Below are 23252 nucleotides of genomic sequence, written 5' to 3'. Positions count from 1 at the left end.
AAGTTGAACACATGATTGGTCCTCAGGATTGCGATTTTTAGTTGCTCGCTTGCGGACAACTAAGGTTAAGATCAGATTTTGCAAGCCAGTGTTGCTAATGACCCAAGACCTGATAACTGCCGCATCTGCGCCGAGAAAGAATTCGCGGCGCTGTTTCTGCTCTTGAATTACAATCATTTACAAATTGACACAAAATACGATTATCGTGTTACATGAACTAATTATGAAAGGATCCATATATAAAAATTGTAACAAGTGTGTTTCTATGCGTGTCGCGGAAGAGTAAGTTTGTGAAGTATTAAAATAGTCCACTACGTTCTGCGTAATTCGAGTGGTATTTTTGCGCAGAACAGTTCATTCCAAATCTGAGGCTATTAATAGATCAGGGAAAATAAAACGATCGCTGATCAACAATGAGACGTCGAGATTGCAATACATTTTCATACGTCTTTCGCGTAACCTCGTTGATAGCGCTTGACGGATTTCTGGTAGTACAGCGGGTTGGGGGTTCTGTTATGGCTGATAAATCTGCAACAGGGATTTTTATATAAACGTTGAAATTTACAAAAACAGGTGTGCAGATTAGGCTATTAGTTACCAACCTTAAAAACAACCGATTCTTTATCAGATAAACGGAAGAAAAACGGGACAATGAAGCAAAGAAAATATTAAAAACAAGAACTGTCTCATCGGAAGACATATGCCCCCGAAAAACGCTTTTTCGAAACCTAAAAGCAGATTTCGAAACCTAAACGCGGACCCTAAGATCAAGGTCAATGTCAAAGTGGTCAAAATTTGTGTGCGTTTGGAAAGGCCTTGTCCATATACACATGCATACCAAATATGAAGGTTACATCTGAAGCGGCATTGAAGTTATGAGCATGTTTCGAAACTTTAACGCAAAAGTGTGACGGACAGACGGACAGACGGACAGTGCGATCACTATATTTCCACCTTCGGGGCCATGAAAAAACGTTTAACCTAAATATTCATATGAATTGCATTTTCATTATTGTTTCATAACGATAAGTTAATCGCAGTTCATTGTGAAAATTCATGACAATCGGAAATAATGTATCAATTTTCGCTAAAGCTCAGCAGAAAACAACATAACTGTTTGGGTTGATCGTTTTCGATATTATTGTATCTGTGATATATGTTTAAATAATACTTTCCATTTTGACTCGGTACTTAATCGTCCGGGGCACACGCAATGGACTATCGATAAACGTTGATAACACAGTATTGCTTTCAAGATGAGGAAACACAAACTTCCGGATAAATATAGTGTCAGGATAAGACGGAAATCGTTTCATTATCTCACGACAAATGTTTGCCGTTCTCTTTAGTTGGTATGGAAATCGTTCTTGAAAGACTTAAACGCTACTGAACTTTGCCAGTTTGCAATAAATTAAACATGTTTGCTTAAATTTTCCCTCATAAAGTATTGCGCTAAGATGTTCCATTTATAAGAAACATGTTATCGTTGCTATGGACCAGTCTGTGAATCTCGCAGTAGGTCAAAAAATACCTTATGATACCAGGAAACCTTGCGTGATTTATAGCGGACAGCGCTGCTACTGACTAGACTGCGCGACTGCGCAGACAGGGTTTTGGCTACGCTATTCAAAGCGCCATAAAACTCATTTTCGAATGACGCGGCTAGAAAATTATGATCTGAATGTGTCGAAAGAAAACTGCATGTCGAAAGAAAACTGCATGCTAATCAAATATTTGAATACCATATATTCGGAAGCTAGATCGTGCACGTCGTTATCGGGGCGACAATCACTCGCAGATTTTTTTTTAATAATCCGAAGAAGCGCCAAGCGGAATGGTAATTGTCCGTAGGTGGATATTGGTTTTTTAACATTGCCTAAAGTGGGTCGATTATGTAATCTTCCTCGGGCGGCTCTATTAATGAGCGAGTACCGTGAACCCTCGACCCGGATGTCCTCTCCTGCTGACTTCGCTGACTCCCAGAACTTGGAAGGATTGCTAAGCGGAATGGTACTTTACTGTATGTATATAGTGGTTTCACTACATCGTTGGAAGAGGGACAGGCGCAGCGGAGGTGGCAGCATAGAGGACGGGCGTGGCAGACCTAAGGCACAGATACAGGCCAGGATTTCGTGAGGTTGGCCCTATGAAGATAATAAAAGTGTCGAAGGACGGCGGTACCCAGTACGCTAAACGTGCTTTGGAAACCGTTCTGGGCTTGAGGTCGACGGCTTGTTGCGTCTAGAGAGACCATACAAGTAGCGCAGCTCGCGAGGAGCGGGAAGAAGATTTTCTTTAATTTTCAGCACTCCGTTTGCAGAGTAACCTTGTCCTTTTAAAGGCAACCAGACATGCGTTGTCGTTAAATTGTCTACCAATGCACATTAATGTCTCATTTGCCACCGTGCAATGGTCTATTAGGATAACAAATATTTCGTTGGCGAATACCCAGGAAGCCGATGTAAATTTGCTCAGCCACATCACAGTCATGTGTGCTGACAAAGATGCGTCACGAGTAATTCGCAAATTACTTTCAAGTTGCCATACTGTATTTTGCACCGTCCAATCGGTTCCGATAATGCTTATGAGGACGGTTTTAACTGGCGGCTATTCTTTTTTTTATTGACGTCGGTCAATGAAGTAAGCTTTCACCGCCTATTGTTGAACACATCATTACAGTTTTACCATGGCGGGCATCATCCTTACACCTTTTAACCCATTAAAGACAATGACGGGCATCATCCTCACACCTTTTAACTATAAACAATAGTTACTTATGAAAAGCTAAAAGCAAATTATGAGCAATCGAATCCTTACGGCGAGTTGTTAAATCGACAACCTTTAAAGAATCTACGCGGTAGCAATTTATTTCAGTACATGTATATTTCATTTTGTAAAGCCATTTGTTAATATTTGCTGATTAAAATTCCTTCGTTCGCATCTAAAAAACGTGTATTTTTTTAATTCGAAATTGTTGCTGTCGGCTGTCAAGTTCCATGCATGAAAAGCGTACGTGTTGCACCAGACCTGTTGCTGTAACTAAATACAGACGTGCAATTCAGTACATTAAGTATTTTAGGATTACAAATTCAAATCGGAATAAATACACACGACGAGAAAGAATTAACCTTAGTCTTATAAAATACGTTCAATAACGAACAAATTTAATGCCATCAGCGCTTTGATTATAATTGGATTCGTTAGGCAGCGGGAGCTGGAATTCGACTGTAAAACATTAAACGAGGAGATTAACTCTTTCAGTGCTGGAACCGAATTTTGAAGACCTTTGCAAACAGTTTTGATTCAGATGAGACGCCATAGAACGTGGCGTCTCATCAGGATCCAAACTATTTGCAATTATGATAGTATTCTTGGAAAACAATCGAAGAAAATACTAATTTTAGAAATTCAGCAGACGACAATTTAGCAGACGACAAATTTCCCAGCATGCAAAGGGTTAACAACAGCTCATTGAGTCTTGTTATCCATTGTTAATGTGTGACATGTGTAATGGGTTTCTTACCAAACGATCGAATGTGCAACGAGAGGCAAAGGTGGGTGTCCGTATGTCAGTATTCTGTTTTACTGATATTAACACACAAATAAAGTTTAACGTTCAAAACACAGGTGGTTAGCGTGTGGCTATGATATTAAATAGTGAAAACATCATTTTCAATGATAAATAATCAAATTATGACTAAAAATATACTTTTCTTTGAGAAAAAAATCACTATCAAAATATATATAAATATTTGATAGTGCAAAATTTATTTTTCAGAAACGTTGCTTTTTCGTTATAATTGGATTATGTATCATTCAAAATGATGTTTTCACTTATTAAAAGCATAGTCACACGCTAACCACATGTGGTTCAAAAGCGTAGAGAACAAATAAGGTATGATATTAATAACGATGTCTTCCAGCTTGAAGTAATGCAATTAATAAACGAAAACAGCTTCATATTGATTATCTGTTAAACTTACCTGCTTTTTTAAGTAGTTTCTGCAGTGATATTTCAAAACAACAACGCATCATGAACGCGCATCTTTCAGAGCATTCTCCAGTGAAATGTACCAACATTTTGTAGTCAAATAGGATACAGGAAATATCAACAACAGACAAAGATGCAAATGCTAAATGGCTTTTAAACGATACAAGAAAAGTAACTCTTTATTAATACGCACTTCTTTTAAATTGACGTGTACTGTAGCCTTCGATCAATATTAAGGTAAACCGGCTACCGCAGAACGCATATCGGGAAGAATTCGGCGACCATTACTTCTAAACATAGGCTCACAATGCGCACGTTTAAACATTTGACAAATGCTTCTATCACTCGCATCAGGAAAATGAACTTAACAAGAAAGCACAAGATCATCTGTGCTACAATATTATTCGGATTAATAATGTGCATACTGGTTACAATTTATAACGAAAAAAGGAGCTATCAGGTAAGATGTACAATTTGCTTTTGTGTATATACCGTGTGATAACAACTGATTTCACGTATTCAAAAGAACGGCTGGTCACAACAGGTTATACAAAAACACATCACACTGTTTAAGATTTATGAATCATGCATTGATAAATTGCTACTGAGGACAATGCGGAATTTTAAACATTGCGTCAAAAATGAATTTCTTAGGGAATACCTTTTCAAAAAGATCTAGCTGTAGATTATTCGAATTAACTCTATTTTAATGATTTGTATTTACAACACTCTTATATGGAAAGTCCAATCAAATGTTGCATTTCATTTAACAAAATCTACCACCATATCGTACACATTAATGTGTATGATTTGAAAGCTGAATTCAAATTGCCGTATAGATTAATTTTACGCATGATCTGTGATTACTAACAGTCGATTTGTGTTTCACATTTGAATCTCAGTCATTTCAACGTATAGAACATGAATTCACCGGACACACTGTTATAAAGCGACTTCAAAAGCGTGCACCATTGTCGTACAGCTACTATCAAATAGCAATCTATGTCTTCAAACATTACGTTTATTGTAGTGAGTCGGTTCAGTGAATCGCTATTCATTTACCCTGGCCTTTTGTGCGCGGTGGTATTCATTTACCCTGGCCTTTTGTGCGCGGTGGTATTCATTTACTCTGGCCTTTTGTGCGCGGTGGTATGTAGAAGCGTCGTATTCTTCTTTAAAAATAGTCTGAATATAGCTCCGACTGAGCTTGATTAACTGCAAAGGTGTACACGGCTTATGTTTATTTTAATCGCATATATTTAAGCCATGATATTGCTCGATCTGTAGACGTGTTTCCCCTATGTCGTTTAATTTTTCTCAAAGTAAAACTTGCAATTGAAAAGACTTACAATGCCGAATCATGGTAAACGATCGAATATATTATTAAATCAAAGGCGGTTACCACAATAAGATTCTTCACCCAGACAATACACACACACTTAGCGCTATTACTCCAGAACTTGGAGGGAAAACGCAAATCGTTTTAAATGTTCACTTTTTGAACACCAAAAAGACTGCTTCGCGGCCGCTTTACACAGATGCACAATGTACGTAATATATGTATTTATACAACAAACGCTATAAATTGCCTTTCTAAAAAACTGTCGTAAATCGGGTAAAACATGGAAACTCGGGCATACAAAAAACCGTATGAAATATCGATCATCGAGCTGGAAGTCAAGTTTAAACCGGGTGGATTCTGATATAATATCTATGGGCATTATATCAGAGTTATATTTGTCAAGGTGATGATTGTTTTTGTTTAACGACATACTGATAGTGTTTTAGTGACTTTGCCACGCGCAAAACACCTGTCTAGGCTAATTGTTCATCTCTTTAGGATTACATTTTCTAATACAATACACGTATTATGTTTCCTAATTCTCCGTGTTATTTACAAGATTGTAACTGTAAGGCATGTATATAGATACATGTACACAGCAGTTGTTACATTAAGAAGTATGAACGTAGGTTTTGGACTTGATTTATCCTTCAGGTTCCCGAAATGTCAGCGGAAGAAAGCGAGAATGTTAATGTCTTCGAAGACGACGTTGTCACCTATGAGGCTGGGGATTACGTTTTACCGGACGATGCTACGCTTAAGCAAATGACGCGAGTGCAATTGCTCGGCGTCTTTTGGAAGTTAGTTTAAACGTAAAAAAGTCTCGCTTCGGGAAAACGGGGCCTAATGCACGTGCGTTAAGTGTCTCATCAGATTAGTTCGTTCAGACCGCGTAGGCGTATCCAGGTCGACACTTTCTGCTGTTAAGGAAGGAATTTTAAGATCGTCTCTTCTAAACAAAAATCCAGACTAATCGGAAAGTGTCGATCCTTAATATCCAGCGCGGACTGCACAGGCTTAACTTGGACGGCATTTTACGCACATAGATTGAACCCTGTTTTCCCAGATCGAGCATCATATTTCAACACACACGATAGTATTTCATCTTAATATGTACTTCAATTATGTACTTAATATTATGACCGTTTTTTATATTAGAAGTTCGTCAAGCTTAGACGTTCGACCTGCATGGTATTATACATTGGACTTTTTGCGAGTGACTGACTTAAATTTATGCTTGATGAAAAGAACTGTTGATATCAATTGTCGGCGGGAAGTCGTATGTAACAACATGACCAATGCACACGAATGAGCGGACCTTTTAAGAATTAATTGAGAAATGCGTATATGTTTGTTGGGATATTGCGATTATCTTTTATCAGTGTAAAGGCCTAGATTAAGCGAGTGTATTTCGTCTATAATTTACCACTCGCTAATTTACCTATTGCTTCACTCACCTAGTCAAGTGACCTTCATAGTATAAAACTCCGACAATTGTAAGCAGACAATGCACACATTTCAATAATAAACCCGGTTGATTTTGGTTTATTATTTTCTTCCATGTAGCTACATGTAAACAATGTGTTTACCGTACTGCAAATAATCAGTAATTATTAAGTATCGACATTAATAAATATTTTGAATGTTTTTTTTTTATATATTTTAAATCCCGCTATTTACATACCTGAAATGAGTATGAACTGATGTCAAACTTGGAACAATTTAATTTTACAGGACAATTGATAATTTATTATCAGTGCATGTCGAAGATGTGTACCATGTGTTACAAATCTAAATGATACAGCCACTATGAGAACTGAAAAAAATATGAATAATATTTGTTTCTAATGATTACATTGTAAAGGGATTTGGCCATATATATGTATGGTTTAATTAAATTTAAAATAAACGCATTAGTTGTATATAAAGGGCACCAAGTTTACGTTATTGCGCAACAACATACACCATAATTACTTAGATACAAATTAAACAGACATACACTCTCGACCAAATGTCCACACTGGGTTGAGTATATTATCTAACACGTACACTATTGCGCTTTTTGCTCGCCTGAACACGAAATGCCCAAAGTATAATCAGTCTCCGTCCGTCGTCCGTCGTCCATCATTATGCGTCGAGCGCTTTCCGCAAAGCTTTAAGTCGCTGACACTATAAACGGCACAGTTGTTGCATAATGTTTCATAAAACATGACCTGAATATTTATCTTGTTCATCTACGTTATATTTGAAGCTGGGTCCATTGGTGTGCACCACCGACGTTTTTTTTAAACCCATTTATGCTTTGTGGACTCTCCCATCCTTCTTAATTGGATCAATTATTTCCAAAATTAGGGATGTCTGTTATATTTATTTGTATATTTAGAATATTTCTTACATATTTTTTTTCAAGCAAACAGCGCAGACCCAGATCAAACGCCGCATCATGCGGCGTCTCATCTGGATCTACGCTGTTTGCCAAGGCCTTTTTTCAAGACGCTGTGCATAAATGGGTTAAAATGTACACTCATGCCAAGTGTAAACAAAATCTTCCCAAGGAGTTCCAAGTGGCTCCCGACATAAACGTGTGCCTATTTTCAAGTCAAAAAGGGTAATGACTCCGTTATTGCAAGTGGACTGCAACGGCATTTGACAAGCATCACCCACTGTGCATACATACACTCATTCCAAGTTTCAATGAAATCAAGCCAAGATGTTCTATGCATGTGTTCCGGACGGACGGAAAGACTGAAGGATGGACGGAATGAAAGAAGGGCGGATGGACGTACGGACAACACAAAAAGTATCCTTCCGCTTAACAAAATCTTCCCAAGCAGTTCCAAGTGGCTCCAGACATAAAGGTGTGCCTATTTTCAAGTCAAAAAGGGCAATGACTCCGTTATTCCAAATGGATTGCAACGGAATTTGACGAGCATCACCCACTGTGCATACATACACTCATACCAAGTTTCAATCAAATCGGGCCAAGATGTTATAAGACATGCATATGTTCTGAACGGACGGATAGACTAAAGCATGGACGGAAGGAAAGAAAGGCGTATTGACGGACGGACAACGCAAAAAGTGTCCTTCCGTTTAAGGACGGCGATAACACTATTACTGTTGTCAAACTGAGCTTGAAGTTTGAAATATATTAGACATACTCTTGGGTTAGAAATGCTATCACTTATTTGAAATATATAAATATCTAATATTACTATTGTTCACGTTTAACCTTTTACTACAGGTACATGTAAACAGGACCGATACCACGTTGTTAAAATATATTTATTGAAAGTTGAAAATAAACATATTGTACATCTACGCTTCTACTGTCCGATTCATTTCTAGATACATCAACCGTATCCAGACGTTGTGCAGGAATGTATATCGTGTTGGTACTGTGAAGGACGGGGGAAAGGAAATCTGCACTGATAAGCCCTATCGACCATCTCCACCGTGTATTGTATATTCCTTTGGGTGCGTACATGCAAAATGTGATTCCTAAATATTCATCCAATTTTGTACGAGTATATATTGAACATGATTGTATTATTATTGTTCATGAAAAAAATATCTACACCAGTGGTTAGTAATTCAACACAAACAGCGCATACTCATTTCATAATCGAAGAAGACGAAGCAATAATGTGTACATTTGTTCAATAAAAGGATTACTTTTATTTTTATGGTTGAGCATACATTTGCCATTATTTGTGTTTCAGGATAGACTATAGATTAGAGTTCGATTTGGCAGTGGTGAAGCTATTTGGATGCCAGGTGTACGCGTTTGATCCTAGGTACACACTCACATTGATCTCAAACATCAGAGCTCATTACCAAGCCGACTTAAACATAAATTCAAATAAGAGTCATCACCAAAATAGGCTCCAAACGATTCCCGCTTGTTTTATTTGACTATTTATCCTTATCCCTTACGTTTCCACTTTGCTAATACGATATTGATTGTCTTTACACGTTTCGATATCACAATATAACTATAAAATGCATTCCTGCAGCCGTTTAATTGATATCTTTAAGTTGACGCCTTTGTTTATAAAAGCAACGAACAAGATAGAGACAATTAACGTTGACAAACTGGTCTGATGCCCGCCAAATGGTTCGCCGGAAATTGGGTTAGGTAACACAAACAATGGCGGCGTTCCGTGGATACGAACAAAATGGCGTTGACGCATGTATGCGGTCATAATTATATATTGTTTAAACCAATTCAGATGTTTTTATCGAAACTTATCAAGGTTTATGTATTTTCTGCAGCATGAAAATGGAATCCAAGCGAGTATCTGAACACATCTGGTTCTACAACTGGGGCCTTGGTGGCGAGGATACGGTAACTAACAATGGCTGGGTCATCAAAACGCTTGCAACCATTAGGAAAGAACTTGGGCATTCCAATGTAAGCGCATTAGTGATAATTTACTCTGCTAGCACATATAGCTTAAGGACCTAGTTGTTCTTTTTACAATTGCAACCATAAGGAGATAACTTGGTCATTCAAATGTATGTGTCTTTGGTGGTTGTTTACTATGCTTACATGCAAATTTGGTTGACCTTAAACGTATGTTTCGCAACTGTTTGTATGCAATATATTACGCGCAAATTAGAATGGGCCACGAACTGATTTTTTAACTGTTTGATATGTTTTTTACATGTACGGGGTATGTCAAATGATTATTTCTTTGTAACGTTTATTTAAGATGCAAGTGTTTCAAAATAGTTATTGTTGCACAGGTAAAAATGGTACTTCGGTCGGAGGAATTAGCGAATCAAGATTAAATTATAAAAAGTCGTCTACAGTTTTTTGTCATCATTAAACACAGTTTGAGTTAATTTTGTCTTACTTATAATGGGAATTTCAGAATTGCAATTATTTATATAAAAATGCCATCAATATTAAAATGTGCTTTCAAAAAAACATTATTCATGCTGGCAGAGTGGCTTTTTATTTCCCCAACAGTGTCCAACATTTAGTTTTCCCACAAAAAGAATAGCATGTTAATAAAAAACGATTATGCGTGTATCTAATTAATCTATTTAGAAAACAATCGACGTGCTGAAAGTGGACGTTGAAGGAGATGAATGGCATGCTTTACTACAAATGCTGAAAACTGGAGCACTGAAAGACGTGAAACAAATTGCCATGGAAACGCATTTTCTGGACAAGGGCAATTTTCCAGAAGAGGGCAATGCACAATTGTCTGCCCTTAGGGACTTATATAACGCTGGATTTAGAATATTTATGAGGGATAGGAATATTGTTGGCAGTAAGAACCTGAAAGGTGACTGGTCAATGACAGACCTTAACGAAATTTCTCTAATTAATACGCGGATTGTAAAGACAAAGCAATGAAGTACATTTTATTTCACTTCCAAACAAATTATACTGAATTTCAACTCACAGTGTCAAGTGCACAGACTGTTGTTGAAAGAGGAATTTGCGATGCGGTGACTTATGTTTTCAGAATCACATATACATGTTTTCATGGTAGTCTTTTCTGGCCAAATGCATTTTTTGAAGCCGTTAACGTTCTAAAACAAACAACAACAAACAAATAGGTTTCTAATTTTCAAAGTTCTTAAACGGAACAAAATGTTTAATGCTACATGCTCCACTGGTTTACTTAAAAAAAAGTCAAGCTTACGTTTACTTGCAAAATGAAATTCAGTTTCAGGTTCAGGCAAACCATGTACATTTCGGTTATTGCTGGACAAGACGTTAATTAAAACATAGCACGTGTCTTTCTGATGTGCCTTTCAATTTAGTTGAAATATGCCCTATCGAATAATAACAAAATCAGACAAAGTTTTTTGTAAGTAAATGTAATTGTTACTTCAACGTCACATAAATATTACTACTTAATTTTGCCGAACGCATACAGGTATTTTTAATGGGTGTCATTCCGATAAGCTGCCAGAATTTGCTTCAACATGTGTGTTTGGATGGTTTTTCATAATATAAAATAAGTGTTTTACAAAGAACAATAGCGTTTATTTTTGTGAAGTGTAATGCATCTTGCATTAATTCTCCCCCTTTCGTTGCTTGCGGTTCTTATTAGTATTCATACAATAGAATTAATGATTTCGTCTCTCGTTTTTTTTATTTACTTGTTTCTTACTTACTGTTATAGTTATTCGTGTATGTGTGTCTTTTTTCTTTGTATAAACATATATGTATTTTCTTGTTTCATGGTATATTCACACTAAACAGTTTTAAAGCTTACCTGGTCAGTGGTTAAATGTTTTCCTCTGTTTCGCTTTCGATTAAGCTGATATAAGTTGTGGAAAAATTACATTGGCTGACCTTCTTTTCTGTATTTAATTACATTTATCTTGGTTGATACATACACATGACAAGAAAGGAAATGTTTGTACCATTATACGACGCAATCATATCATGTTTCGGTCATGTAGTGAGGCAGTCGCGTTTTGCTTTGTGTTTTTCATAGAGGCGTCAGTGTGCATAATTTTTTCTTGTTTTTTTTGTGTTGCTTTTTTGGTTTCTGGTATTTCTTGCAAAATATGAATTGTCAAATAAAAGAAACAAACGTTTGCCTAACAATTAGTTTTCTTGGGTTTCAATTTGCCCATACACATAAACATTGCTCTCAGACTATTTCATACACATACAATGCCTAGTTCTTTTAGTCTGGGGTCTTTTAACATCGCTGGAGACTTAGTTTGTATGGCACGTGGGAACATCTTTGCAGACATGATCAAGGATATCATAGCCTTGCCTTCCAAATTTCATTGTCTCGTTGATAAAGCTACCTATCTTAAAGTTTTGTTTATTGAATAAATAAACGGAAAACCGTTAACACCGCGTATAATTGCCGACTTTTCGGCGCTCTGAAATATGCGTTTAAACTCAATATCATTTAAAATGACTCGCAAATTTGCATTCAATTTCAATTGTATTGGATTTTGTCCGAAGCTTAAGAAATGATATATCTTGCATTGGTCGGTGAATGTTAATGCCTCAATGCCGTTTTAATACTGTATTATCGCTTACTATATTATTACCTAATTGATGTATACTTAAGTAATAATAACATTTCAGGTTCGGAAAAACCTCAAACAATAAGCAGTTTCTTTATAAAATGCCTTTAAATGCAATTTATTAACAAAAAATCAGTTTATTTGGGCTAGGCTTTCCCAAATTATGTAGTGTAAATACATGTCTACCAGTATTTTACTAAGTCATATTTAATACTTTACATACTTCGTTTATAAAGATATATCTCATTCAAGCAATTATTCCTTCTTAATGTGTATCTAAGTAATTAAAACTTCCTACTTATGGAGAAACTTACAAATAGAAGAAGGACCTTTTTTTAACAACACCAATAACTCGAATACTTAGAAAAACACAAAAAAATGCTAAAGTTCAATTAGGCTGCAGATTGAACCATTCTTGCAAAAACAATATAGTCCGCTTAGAAGCCGATAAAAAAAGCACTACTGCTCGGTCAAACAGTGGCAGCCGTGTTTTTTGTTCTCACGGCTGCCTTTAATCAACTATGGAATGAGCATGCTATTCAGCTTCTTTATGAATTAAGAATATAGGGAACCATACTTAAATGGCTAGCAGCGTTCCTCAAAACTGGCTAAATTAAGGTGGGACTAAACGGTTTCCCCAACGTTTTTCGGCGTAAGCTGTAATAAGCCAGATTTTCACCCTGACTTGACCTTTGTAAGTGTCCAATAATACTCAAATAAAAGTTCCCGCGGCTAGGTACGAATGAATACACTTCATTTATTCCATTGGCTGATTTGAGTATAACACCAGAACATTGGAAACATATCCGCGTCTTTGTAACACTGTTTTACTGCATGAAACAATTTTATCTCTAATGAAAAGGCTCAATAGATAGAACAGTTTTACAATCAATTTTCGAAATAAATACAGTTTGTGCGTTCACCTTTTATTTTCAGAGAATTACCAGCGCAAAAGCGTTTATACTAAAGGCTATGTTGTCATATTTAGTACTTACTTGCATTGCATTTCAACCCGCGAGGTTTCGGGTCAATTCGCGCTCATTTGTGAAAGTCAGAGTTTATATACAGTTCATCACCGGAGTTCGCAGAAGGGGTTGCGATCATTGTGTTACACCGGTCTTACTGACAATAACGTATTGACTGTAATGCATTGCATTCCAATCCGCAAGGTATCAAGGTCAGTTTGCGGTCAGTTGCAGAAATCTTTATATAAACGCCGTCTCGTAAACTTTGTGCACTTGAAGTCTGTTTTGATCAGAAAGATACTAAATAAAGATATTCGGCGATATTATTGTGGTATGTCAATCATCGATTTTTAATATGGTTTCAACATTTGCATGATAAGGACCAATTTTGATAAAATTAATTAGAAATATTTATCCACTTAGACCAGTTTATTAAGCATGAGCACAATAATTCACTATACTATAATTATGCAATTAAATAAGATTCGAGTATTGCCGGCTGACCTATATGCACTTGTTTATTTTCATGTTTCTTGTGTTTTTCTATTCTGTAAATATAGATATCTGAGTAATAATATCACATAAAGCATAATAAGCCACGAAATCTGGCGCAACACCCCGTAATTGATTTGCTTGTGATGTAGCTAAGAACTGCGCAGAAAAAAGGCATCCGCTACTTTTTATCTCATAGAGATAACTTTTGATCGTTCATAAACATCGACCACAATCAACGCCGTATATCTTTTTTAAAGATATTTCTTGTTTCTTCTGTATCCGATAATATTTTCAAGAAACCTCATGGGCATATGTACAGCCAGTATCAGGGCAACAATATACTACGGTAGCATCGAGTACCACTCTCCAATTGACTAACTACTAAACACACTGCAGGTTACCCAAATTTATTTAATGCTTTCCGGTGGTTTATAGAGAAATATCAGTGAATTAAAACTGATAATTTCACTGTTTCAAACAGTGAAAATTATCAGTGAGAATTATCGATAATTTTCATTGTTTACTGTGAAATGACGTCATTTTTTTGACGAAATGACGTCATTATCCCAGCAAAATTCGTTAGTTAAACTCTTGAACAATGTATATTAACTGTGAAAAATGCATTAAATAAAAAGAAAATTTATTGGATTCGGTGGATTATCGACTTTAATTCACTCGTGATCATAGAAAACATATATTTTCACTCGTGGCTGCGCCACTCGTGAAAATATTATTTTCTATGATCACTCGTGAATTAAAATCGATAATCCATCGGATACAACAAATATCCTCTATGAAATCACTAATAAATATTACCGGAACACGACAAAACAAAGGCGACATACCAGTTTATATAGAATGTGGATTGCTCGAACATCGTCTACAAAGACAAATTAACCAATGGAAATACCGAGTACAAACGGCCTCTTTAAAAAGCAATCTCCCAATTAATGAGAGTGTAACGTTAGCTCAGACTTACTTTAAAAGGAAACATGGAAATCGATTCGGACTACCTTATGCACAGAAAGTATTCGAGCTAGTCAGTTACTATAATGCTCTTTATATAAAAACACAATCACCCACTTACTTGAGCCCAAGCACACTCTCCAGACCTGACAACGACTTGCAACTTACACCGCTGGTTAAAATATCCGACAACGACAAAGAAAGCGGCTCCTCGATAGCCCAAACTCATATAACAAATAACTATTCCAAGTACATCCACATATATACCGACGGAAGCAAAAATAGAATGAATAAATTGCTATCACCGTATAGATCCTTTATAACAACATCACTGGTAAAAAAGTGTCTAATACTAAGTCTAAATGAACCCATACTCATTTGTGTGGCATGACTTTTATATTACTTTTGTAAAATTATTACTATTAAATCCCAAAATATAATTACCACACTTGGCATAGGGTTATAAAATATGGGAAAAAGAAATATAGTTTTACGATATCAATTTAACTGTTGAGTTTGAGGTTTAAACATCTTAAAGTTTTCAAGATATTATCCGGACACATTGTTGGTACACAATTTATCAAATGGTAAGACTTAAAAAGGAAGCAAAAGTTATGGTTAAATACTCTTTATGATATTTTCCTATCCCTGAAGATTCAAGCCGAGACCTCTTTTAACTTAACAAACATCATCCGGTCCAAATGTAAGCGTAAAATAACAAAGGAATGCACACCTCTTCAATAAGATCTACCCGTCTTTGATGTTTCAAGTTGAGGTCACTTATAATTTTCCAGATCTTTTCCGACAACACAATACAATAACTCTACAAAAAGGGGAGCAAGATTCAAGTTGATACCTGTAAACATTTAGAGATATGCCCTGGACATGGGAATTGCAAGTACAAATGACGAAGACAACCATTCGATATACAGACGTCCCGAAACCAGTATGCATCCCCTTTCTGTCCGCTTACAACTGTGTTGTAAGGAAAGTCAACAAAAACTGATCCAGACAATTCACATGCTGCGCTTTCAAGAAATACATCATATTGATTCTTTTCTTCATATTGTGGTTTTTCTCGGTTTAAGTTATTTCTCAATAACTGCGTTTAAAAACAAGCAAAACCACAAAAAATATATTGAAGCTCACCACCATTGAACACTATGATAGCGGAATGTAATACTTCTACTATCTGTGTAAGTTATCTCTCAATAACTGCGTTTTTAAAACTCTAAAAATGAAGCAATATATAGAAACTTAACACTATGGCATACTATAATGACAATGTATGTTAAATAATGGTTTGGTTATAAACTTAATTTATCGAACAAAATACATAATTGCAATCTTTTTGTATGTGACCAATACTTTATCATTACGACGACACTATGGAACAGGTAGCTTTCATTGAAAAAAATAATCGAACATTCAGCAAAATGCATGTAGATCGGTGTTCAGTAATATGATATGCAAACCGTTATTTAATTTCTTTAAGCTTTTGGACACTCTATTTTTCGGACAACCGCGTTTTTAGCCAAAATAATTCTTATTTTTTGGACATACGAGGTTACCGACGTTATTAATAACTCATTTTTTTCGGACAAGTTAGTTCACAAACTATTTGTTCCAGAGTTCTTCCTTGCTATGCTTATCTGGTGACACGTTGACCATGTGTTTTTACTACCGCATTAAGATAACAATACCTGGTACACCGATGCCTTAAAGGCATGAACTTTGGTCATTTCATTTGCGTAATTGGATAAATGTATACCAGTTATAGACACTGTTTTTACCCAACAGTTTGGAATCATATTTGAAGGTAATTCATACTAGTAAATGGCGTGGTCTTTTACGCGCACGTGCTACTTTTTGTTAAAAGTTCGTTGAAATGGCTACATGTATACCAGTAATACACAATGTTTTCACCCGAAAGACATATTTAAAAGTCACTCATACTAAAAAAAAACGGCATGGTCTTTTACACGCACGTGCTACTATTCGTTACATGTGACGCTATAGACAGTGCATATTCGTATCCGATCGGCTATGAAATATTTCTCCAGATTTTTGAACATCTTAATGTTTTGTCTCTTAATGTTTGGACACTTTATATATATTTGTGTATTTAATTTTCAGACACGAAAACAATTGATTATTTTTTAAGTGTCCTAAACCCATGGTAATTACGGTCAATTTTATCAATAAAAGCATGTTTTGTTAAGTATGAAGATACCCTCAGAACGATTTCGAAGAAGGGGATTCTTACAGAGTAATATATGATCGGCTTCTATATAAGCAGGTTCTTGTAAACAATTCATACATGCGACTGCCTCATACAATTTACAGTTCGTGCCATTGTTCGTGTTATTAATACTCTTTCAATGCATGGTAACATACCTCCCAAACAAAATTGTTTTAACATACACCCCTTCCCATATCTCGAACCACTTTTGTCGGTAAATATTCGCCAATGCATTGTACATTTATAATATTCATAACAAACATCGGTGTAATAACATAGTACAAGAAGTCATGTAACTATAATGCATGTCTGAGCTAAATAATATTTACAAAACCCGGATAGTTATGACGGTAAATTTGCAGTACAAAAAGACTCAACCTATTCCCCGACCTTTAAACAAATATTTGATACATGTTTTTTCAATGTAGTACAAGAAGTCATGTAACTAGGATGCATGCCTTAAGTATATAATATTTACAAAACAATGATATTTATGACGGTAAATTTAAAGTACAAAATAACTAACCCTATTCCCCCGACCATTAAAAATGATAAATGTGTTGTTGTTTTTTTGTAAATGAGCACAGCTAGTTTACAGCTACTTCGCAGACCACGAGTTGTAGGGATTACCATTTTACGTCCCAAAATATAAGTAAATGCATATATGCTTATAAATTGTTACTCATAAACAGATTTAACAGTCAAAACTAAAATTCATATAGATATTTAAATAGCAGTGATGTAATGTAATAAAACTTGTTTAACATTGCAAAACCCAAATAAACCAACAAGTGTTTTTTTATGTTTTACAGAAAGTACATTTGTCTTAGTCGCATATCTTCATTAATTTACCAAATCATGTATAGCTAGTATATCGTAAGCCAGTCTTACTTGCAACCAGTGATGGTATGAATCTCTTACGGTTTAAAAACCCCATGCATGCAGACTTTTCCAGTATGAGCTATCAATATTGAATCCTCTGTAGTTCAGCGTTCATTCGTTCGACTACCTGGGGATGACTATCAGGATCGAATTTCCCAGCTTGATGAAGTGTTGACCTTTCAGGATGTTGATGGATCGTCCACAAGCGCTGCACCACTGCGGCCGCGGTTCAGAACACGGAGTAGGATTGAGGAGTACACAAACCCGGAGTCAGGTAAGGTTCATCCAGACCTATTAACAAATAAAATTTATAGGCCCCTGGAACTTGGCATTATGTTCAATACTGAAATAAGGAAACATATAGAGGAGACATCATGCCATGGCTTTCTCATGATTGACACGGCAAACTCGAGGAACTGGGGATTTGGCTCTAGTGAGCGGCTAAAATGTGACTCGTGCTCGTATGTAAGCCCGTACTATAGGCTGTATGAGGAATTGGAAACCGGCAAACGGGGCAGAAAACCTGCCAAAATCAATGTCGGCTTACAAACAGGTCTCATGACCACTCCCATATCCAATACTGGCATGAGGCGCATTCTGGCACACGCTAATATTGCCCCCCCCCCCCCTAATGTATCCGCGATGCATCGGGCTGCCGGTAAAGTGTCTGAGGCAATGGTAGCCCTCAATGTGAAAGACATGCATGACATAAGGGAAAAGATCAAGCAGGACAATAGGCTGTGTAGATTAAAGGATGGAACCAAAGTGAATGTGGAGGGTGACACTTGCTATAACAACCCACTGTTCAACTCTGGTGGACACACCCCGTTCCAAGGTGGTACGATTGCGGTTACAACCATGAGCGAAAACAACACCCGGTCTAAAAGGATCGTTGGTGTCCATGTCGCTAACAAGTTATGCATGGTTGCCAGACCCCTTCGTAACCAAGGAATTGCAGTTGATTGTCCAAATCATGACGGAAAATGTACGGCAAACATGTCTGAGACGGACGTTATTGGGAACGAAGAAAAGTGGAACGAGCAGGTTGCCCGGAAAATTAACACAGACCTTAACATAGCCTCATTCACTGGGGATGGTGACTCCAAGGGCCACAGTGGGGTTGATAAGGCTCAGGTCCAGCAAACAGTTCACTTCAAAGATTTGAGGCACTTAGGTAACTCTCTGAAGAGAGCTATCAATAAGGCTCAATTTAACAGTGGAATGTTTGCTGGACCCGCTTCGAAGAGAGCAAACTTTCAAAACAGGTTTGCTCTGTCAATCCGAGCACGATGCATGTCTGAGTTGACAAGAGCACACAAAAATACAAAGGTAATATAAAGGAAATTAAAAATCATATGCCCAAAGTAATTTCAAGTATTATTTTATGCTACAAGGGCTACTGTGGAGCATACTGCTCAAAGCATAGTTTGGCCTGTCGTGGTTCTGCTGGCGGCAAGAACAAAGCAAAGTTATATCTGCCAGAGAACTGTAAGCTCAAGATAGCAATATCTGATGAAGCTCTGCTTAAGACATGCATCCAAATTCTACTTGGTCCTGAAAGAATTCACAGTACAAGGCTTCAGACCTCAACCCAAAAGTATGAGGCTGTCAATTGCGCTTACCAGACCGTAATGCCCAAGACAGTGACTTTCTCCCGTAACTGCACAGGCCGCATCCACAGCACAATCCTTAAGCTCAATCATGGTCTGGCTGACTCTGCAATAGTAAAATCTGAATTTACAGGTGCTCATTTGTCTAAAGGTTCTAGGGTTATTGCCTATCTTCTTAAAAGCAAACATAATGACATGCTAAAGAAGACATGTGCATTTCAGAGAAGACGTAAGGCTGCCCGGTACTTGGCTAGGAAAAGGCGCTATGCTCTTCACTCTGAAATTCATTATTCTAAGGGCTTGACAGATCCAAAGCCAGATTTCAGTGACATCTCACAGCTAAATGACCACAGCTACAGCTAAATGTGCTTCATAAATAGAAAAGAAAGTTACTTTTCTGAAGAACTAGTGCTACTAACTCATCGGCTATGTTGCCCCACTGGCCGCAAGTCTGTAAATAGTGTACATATGTAAATAAGTAGTCTACTGCATGCACCGCACCCATATATCCACTGTAAATACACAACTTAGTAAGTGCTTTTACCAGAAAACAGAAATTCATGTTTAAATTAAACAATCAGGATAATGATGCCCATTTAAATCATGTCCAATGCACCGGTCAGAGCAAGACAGCCGCTGATTGTTCACTATCTGCGGCTCAAGGGACAAATGGTCAGGCCTACAACAAAGAGAAAAATGGCATAAATGAGATACCTGCATGTCATTTGGCATATATGGCATCTTGTGTTCCACCTGAAACTTCAATCTATGGACATAATAATATTTACTAACAAGATCAGTTGGAAATTTAACCCTTATCCTTCCATACCGAGTCCCCTTCCCATCCCGAACAGTCCCAAACCACCTAAAACACCCCTTTGGACCAAAATATTGGCATCTTTCATCTATTCTTGCACCCAAATCATCCACAAAATCATTAAAACTCATTTTCTACTTATCTTGCCTGCAGAGGAATCTCTGTGACCTTGACATTGCAGTTAAAGTGCTTTTTAAAGGTTATATTACACTAATTCGGATTCCCATAGGGTCCCATTATAAAACTGACAACTGTCAACGCATTTTTCTTGTCTTTCCGACGTATCAATTTTCCCGAACCCGGTATCATTTTAAAGACGGATGTGTCCTCTTCCAATAATTGCATTCAAAAACATACCGTCTCGCAACTTCTAAGAAAGTAAATCGCTGTTGAATGTACCCACCGTAGAAAAACCTGTTTTGCAAGCCTAATTTCGACAAATGCCCCACACAATAGAAAAGACACCCCCAAAAGTTCATCTTTTCAGTTAGCTTCCAATCCAAGGCATCAAAGTACTCCAGACACATACAGGATATTACAAATATCCACAAAAGACATGTCCACAAAAGACATGTCCCACATTGTTAAATGGCTTTAATTCAAGAAGAGAAAAGGAACTCTTTAGTAATAGGCACTACTTTCGACCACGGAGGAATACACAATGATTTAGTGTAATGTAACCTATACACGAGTATGTCTTGTCTTGCTGCAGTATATGGTTACTATATAGCGGTATTATAGGACAAGTATATCAACAATTAATTGCCATGATGTTCTCGCGCTTCAGGGAAATGACCGTAATAAATCAAACATAGGCAAATATTTGCCGCAAAAATAGTGTAACGAAAATGAAATACCCACTCTTGACATTAAAAAGCAAAGACACAAAGAGCTGTCTACACAGTAAGGTTTTTTTCTTCCGATGTTTTTTTTTTCGCTTTAGAATTACAATGTTAAAGTTGTAATAATTGCAAGGATCACTATGCATTTGTATTATAATAAGAATACAAAATGCATGAACAGTCTTAACAGCATATCTTCAACTATTCTCATCTTCGCTACTCCTCCATCCCCGTACGAGTTGCATTTAAGGTTGTCCAGTTTTACGAGAATTTCAAAAAGTTCTTGCGCTATGTAGCCCTTTTCTACATATATATTTGCAAACATAACTCCCCGTGAGTGGTTTGAAGAGCTCTGCGCACATGAAAAACAATATGATTTTCAAGTTGTGTAACATCGGCTCCAAATACGTCAATTGTATAGGATTCCGGCGGATTACAACATTGGTAAATACTTCTTGCTCTGAAAAGACCACTCGAACTACTTTTGTAACAACAGGCATTTGAGAAAAAATGTAGGTTATGGTTGAAAAGCAGAGGAATATTTTCTGGAATACTCTTATAAGGAATGCGGTTGAGCAGCATGGAATTGTTTGGGAATAAATATTCTCGATGATGCTTTGCCTCCATTATATGCTGGATTTCCGCAGGGGAGGCTGAGCGAACGTCGAAAGAAAAATCGTACAATGACAGAATGTGTTGAAGACTGCCTCGCACTGTATGGTTGATGACGCAAATATAATGTAACTGAAACATATAATGTATTGTTTATAGAACCATACTTACTTTTTAATATGTTATCAACGATAATGATCTGATCTAGATAAATAAAATGGACCACCGTGTTTGAACCTCAGGTGAAATAAACCTTTTATATGATGTTAAATTACATATGATGGAAGGGACTTGGAAACTGATTTTCTTATTGATGAAAAGCGTTAGACACGCATTTATATTGTTTCGATGTCGATTTATGATTAACAATAAACGAACAACACGTGTAACATTTTCCCTTTTAAGAAGTATTTTTAGCTTGTGTTAATAAAATGCATATATACGTTTGAAACATGTGCCATTTTGTTTAAATGTGTCGTTTGGTTAAACTGTGAACTTTTAAAAATGTTTACAACCTTCGATGCAATCTTGGTGTGCGTTTGATTGAACGTTTCCGAGCGGGTATACTTGTTGTTTGTCGTGTCAACCGTGGCCACTCGGGTTCTGCAGCCGAGAGACCGCCCATAGGCGTTACCGTACTGAATAATCGCCCTGTAAATTGTTGATTTAAATTGTAATTGATAACGCTGTTACTTGATGCGATGCAATATTTTACATTTTGCTTTCATGTAAGTTTATATTTTCATCTTTTAACAATTGTGTTATAGTTATGACGATAATAAAACCCTGAAAAAAACGAAGTAATGAAAACTTTAATGCCAAAATCATTTTTATACAATAAACTCATTAGTTAATTATTTGCAAAATGAAGGATATCGCATAGAATTTACGTTTATTAAAATGTAAATATATTGTAGGTTTTGTTCTTGGAAATCGATTTAAGCTTAAATTAATCGATAAATTATATATATATATATATATATATATATATATATATATATATATATATATATATATATATAACGATTTATTTTATATATTGTTAGGTAAAACATACTTAAACAGTCCTTGTCTTTCAAAGTGATCAGGAACTCGCCCAGAGTGTGCAATCAAGCTCCGACCCCCGTCAATGACTAAATCTCATATCTAGAGTTGAATTAATACTATAATTTAACTGTTGATATTTACTCCTGACGTTGAACGGGTATGGGACACTTTTGCAACACGCGTAACGCTTTACCCAAAATGCTTCAACTTAAATTATTTTAAAACGTATCTCAGTATTAAAGCGTTAATCAAACGGCCAATGTCGTGTAGATATACTATCGATCTCAAAGTAAAATTACATGCAGTTTATCGCTAGATACGCCTTTGTTTGGTATAATAACACTTAGAGGATCATGAATAAAAAATAGATGAAAGTAACTGCGTTTAAAGTAACATAAATGTTTAAATATCAGGATAAGTTTTATTA

General features: G+C 36.4%; 3 protein-coding genes across 16 annotated transcripts in view; 2 read left to right on the top strand and 1 right to left on the bottom strand.

Moving 5' to 3' along the window:
* LOC127858369 (uncharacterized) overlaps nt 1-23252 on the top strand; it is a 275468-nt gene that overhangs the window by 51516 nt on the left and 200700 nt on the right. The window lies entirely within an intron of this gene.
* LOC127858365 (zeta-crystallin-like) overlaps nt 1-23252 on the bottom strand; it is a 274122-nt gene that overhangs the window by 105907 nt on the left and 144963 nt on the right. The gene's annotated exons all lie outside the window — the stretch shown is intronic.
* The window catches only part of LOC127858367 (probable methyltransferase-like protein 24), a 264328-nt gene continuing 245337 nt past the window's right edge, over nt 4262-23252 (top strand). The window contains exons 1-6 of one of the 2 annotated variants that reach the window (XR_008038864.1): nt 4262-4451; nt 5988-6133; nt 8682-8810; nt 9056-9130; nt 9609-9747; nt 10390-10982. Coding sequence is in view for 1 of the 2 variants with exons in the window: in XM_052395437.1 (XP_052251397.1) it covers nt 4299-4451; nt 5988-6133; nt 8682-8810; nt 9056-9130; nt 9609-9747; nt 10390-10701 (954 nt within the window). In the remaining variant the exon portion in view is untranslated. Of the gene's footprint in view, nt 4452-5987; nt 6134-8681; nt 8811-9055; nt 9131-9608; nt 9748-10389; nt 11914-23252 lie in introns of those variants that run through there. The other variant, XM_052395437.1, reaches the window with a different exon arrangement.

The sequence above is a fragment of the Dreissena polymorpha genome, chromosome 14, assembly GCF_020536995.1.
Source record: "Dreissena polymorpha isolate Duluth1 chromosome 14, UMN_Dpol_1.0, whole genome shotgun sequence".
NCBI classification, from domain to species: domain Eukaryota; kingdom Metazoa; phylum Mollusca; class Bivalvia; order Myida; family Dreissenidae; genus Dreissena; species Dreissena polymorpha.
This window is presented reverse-complemented; position numbering and strand designations above follow the sequence as displayed.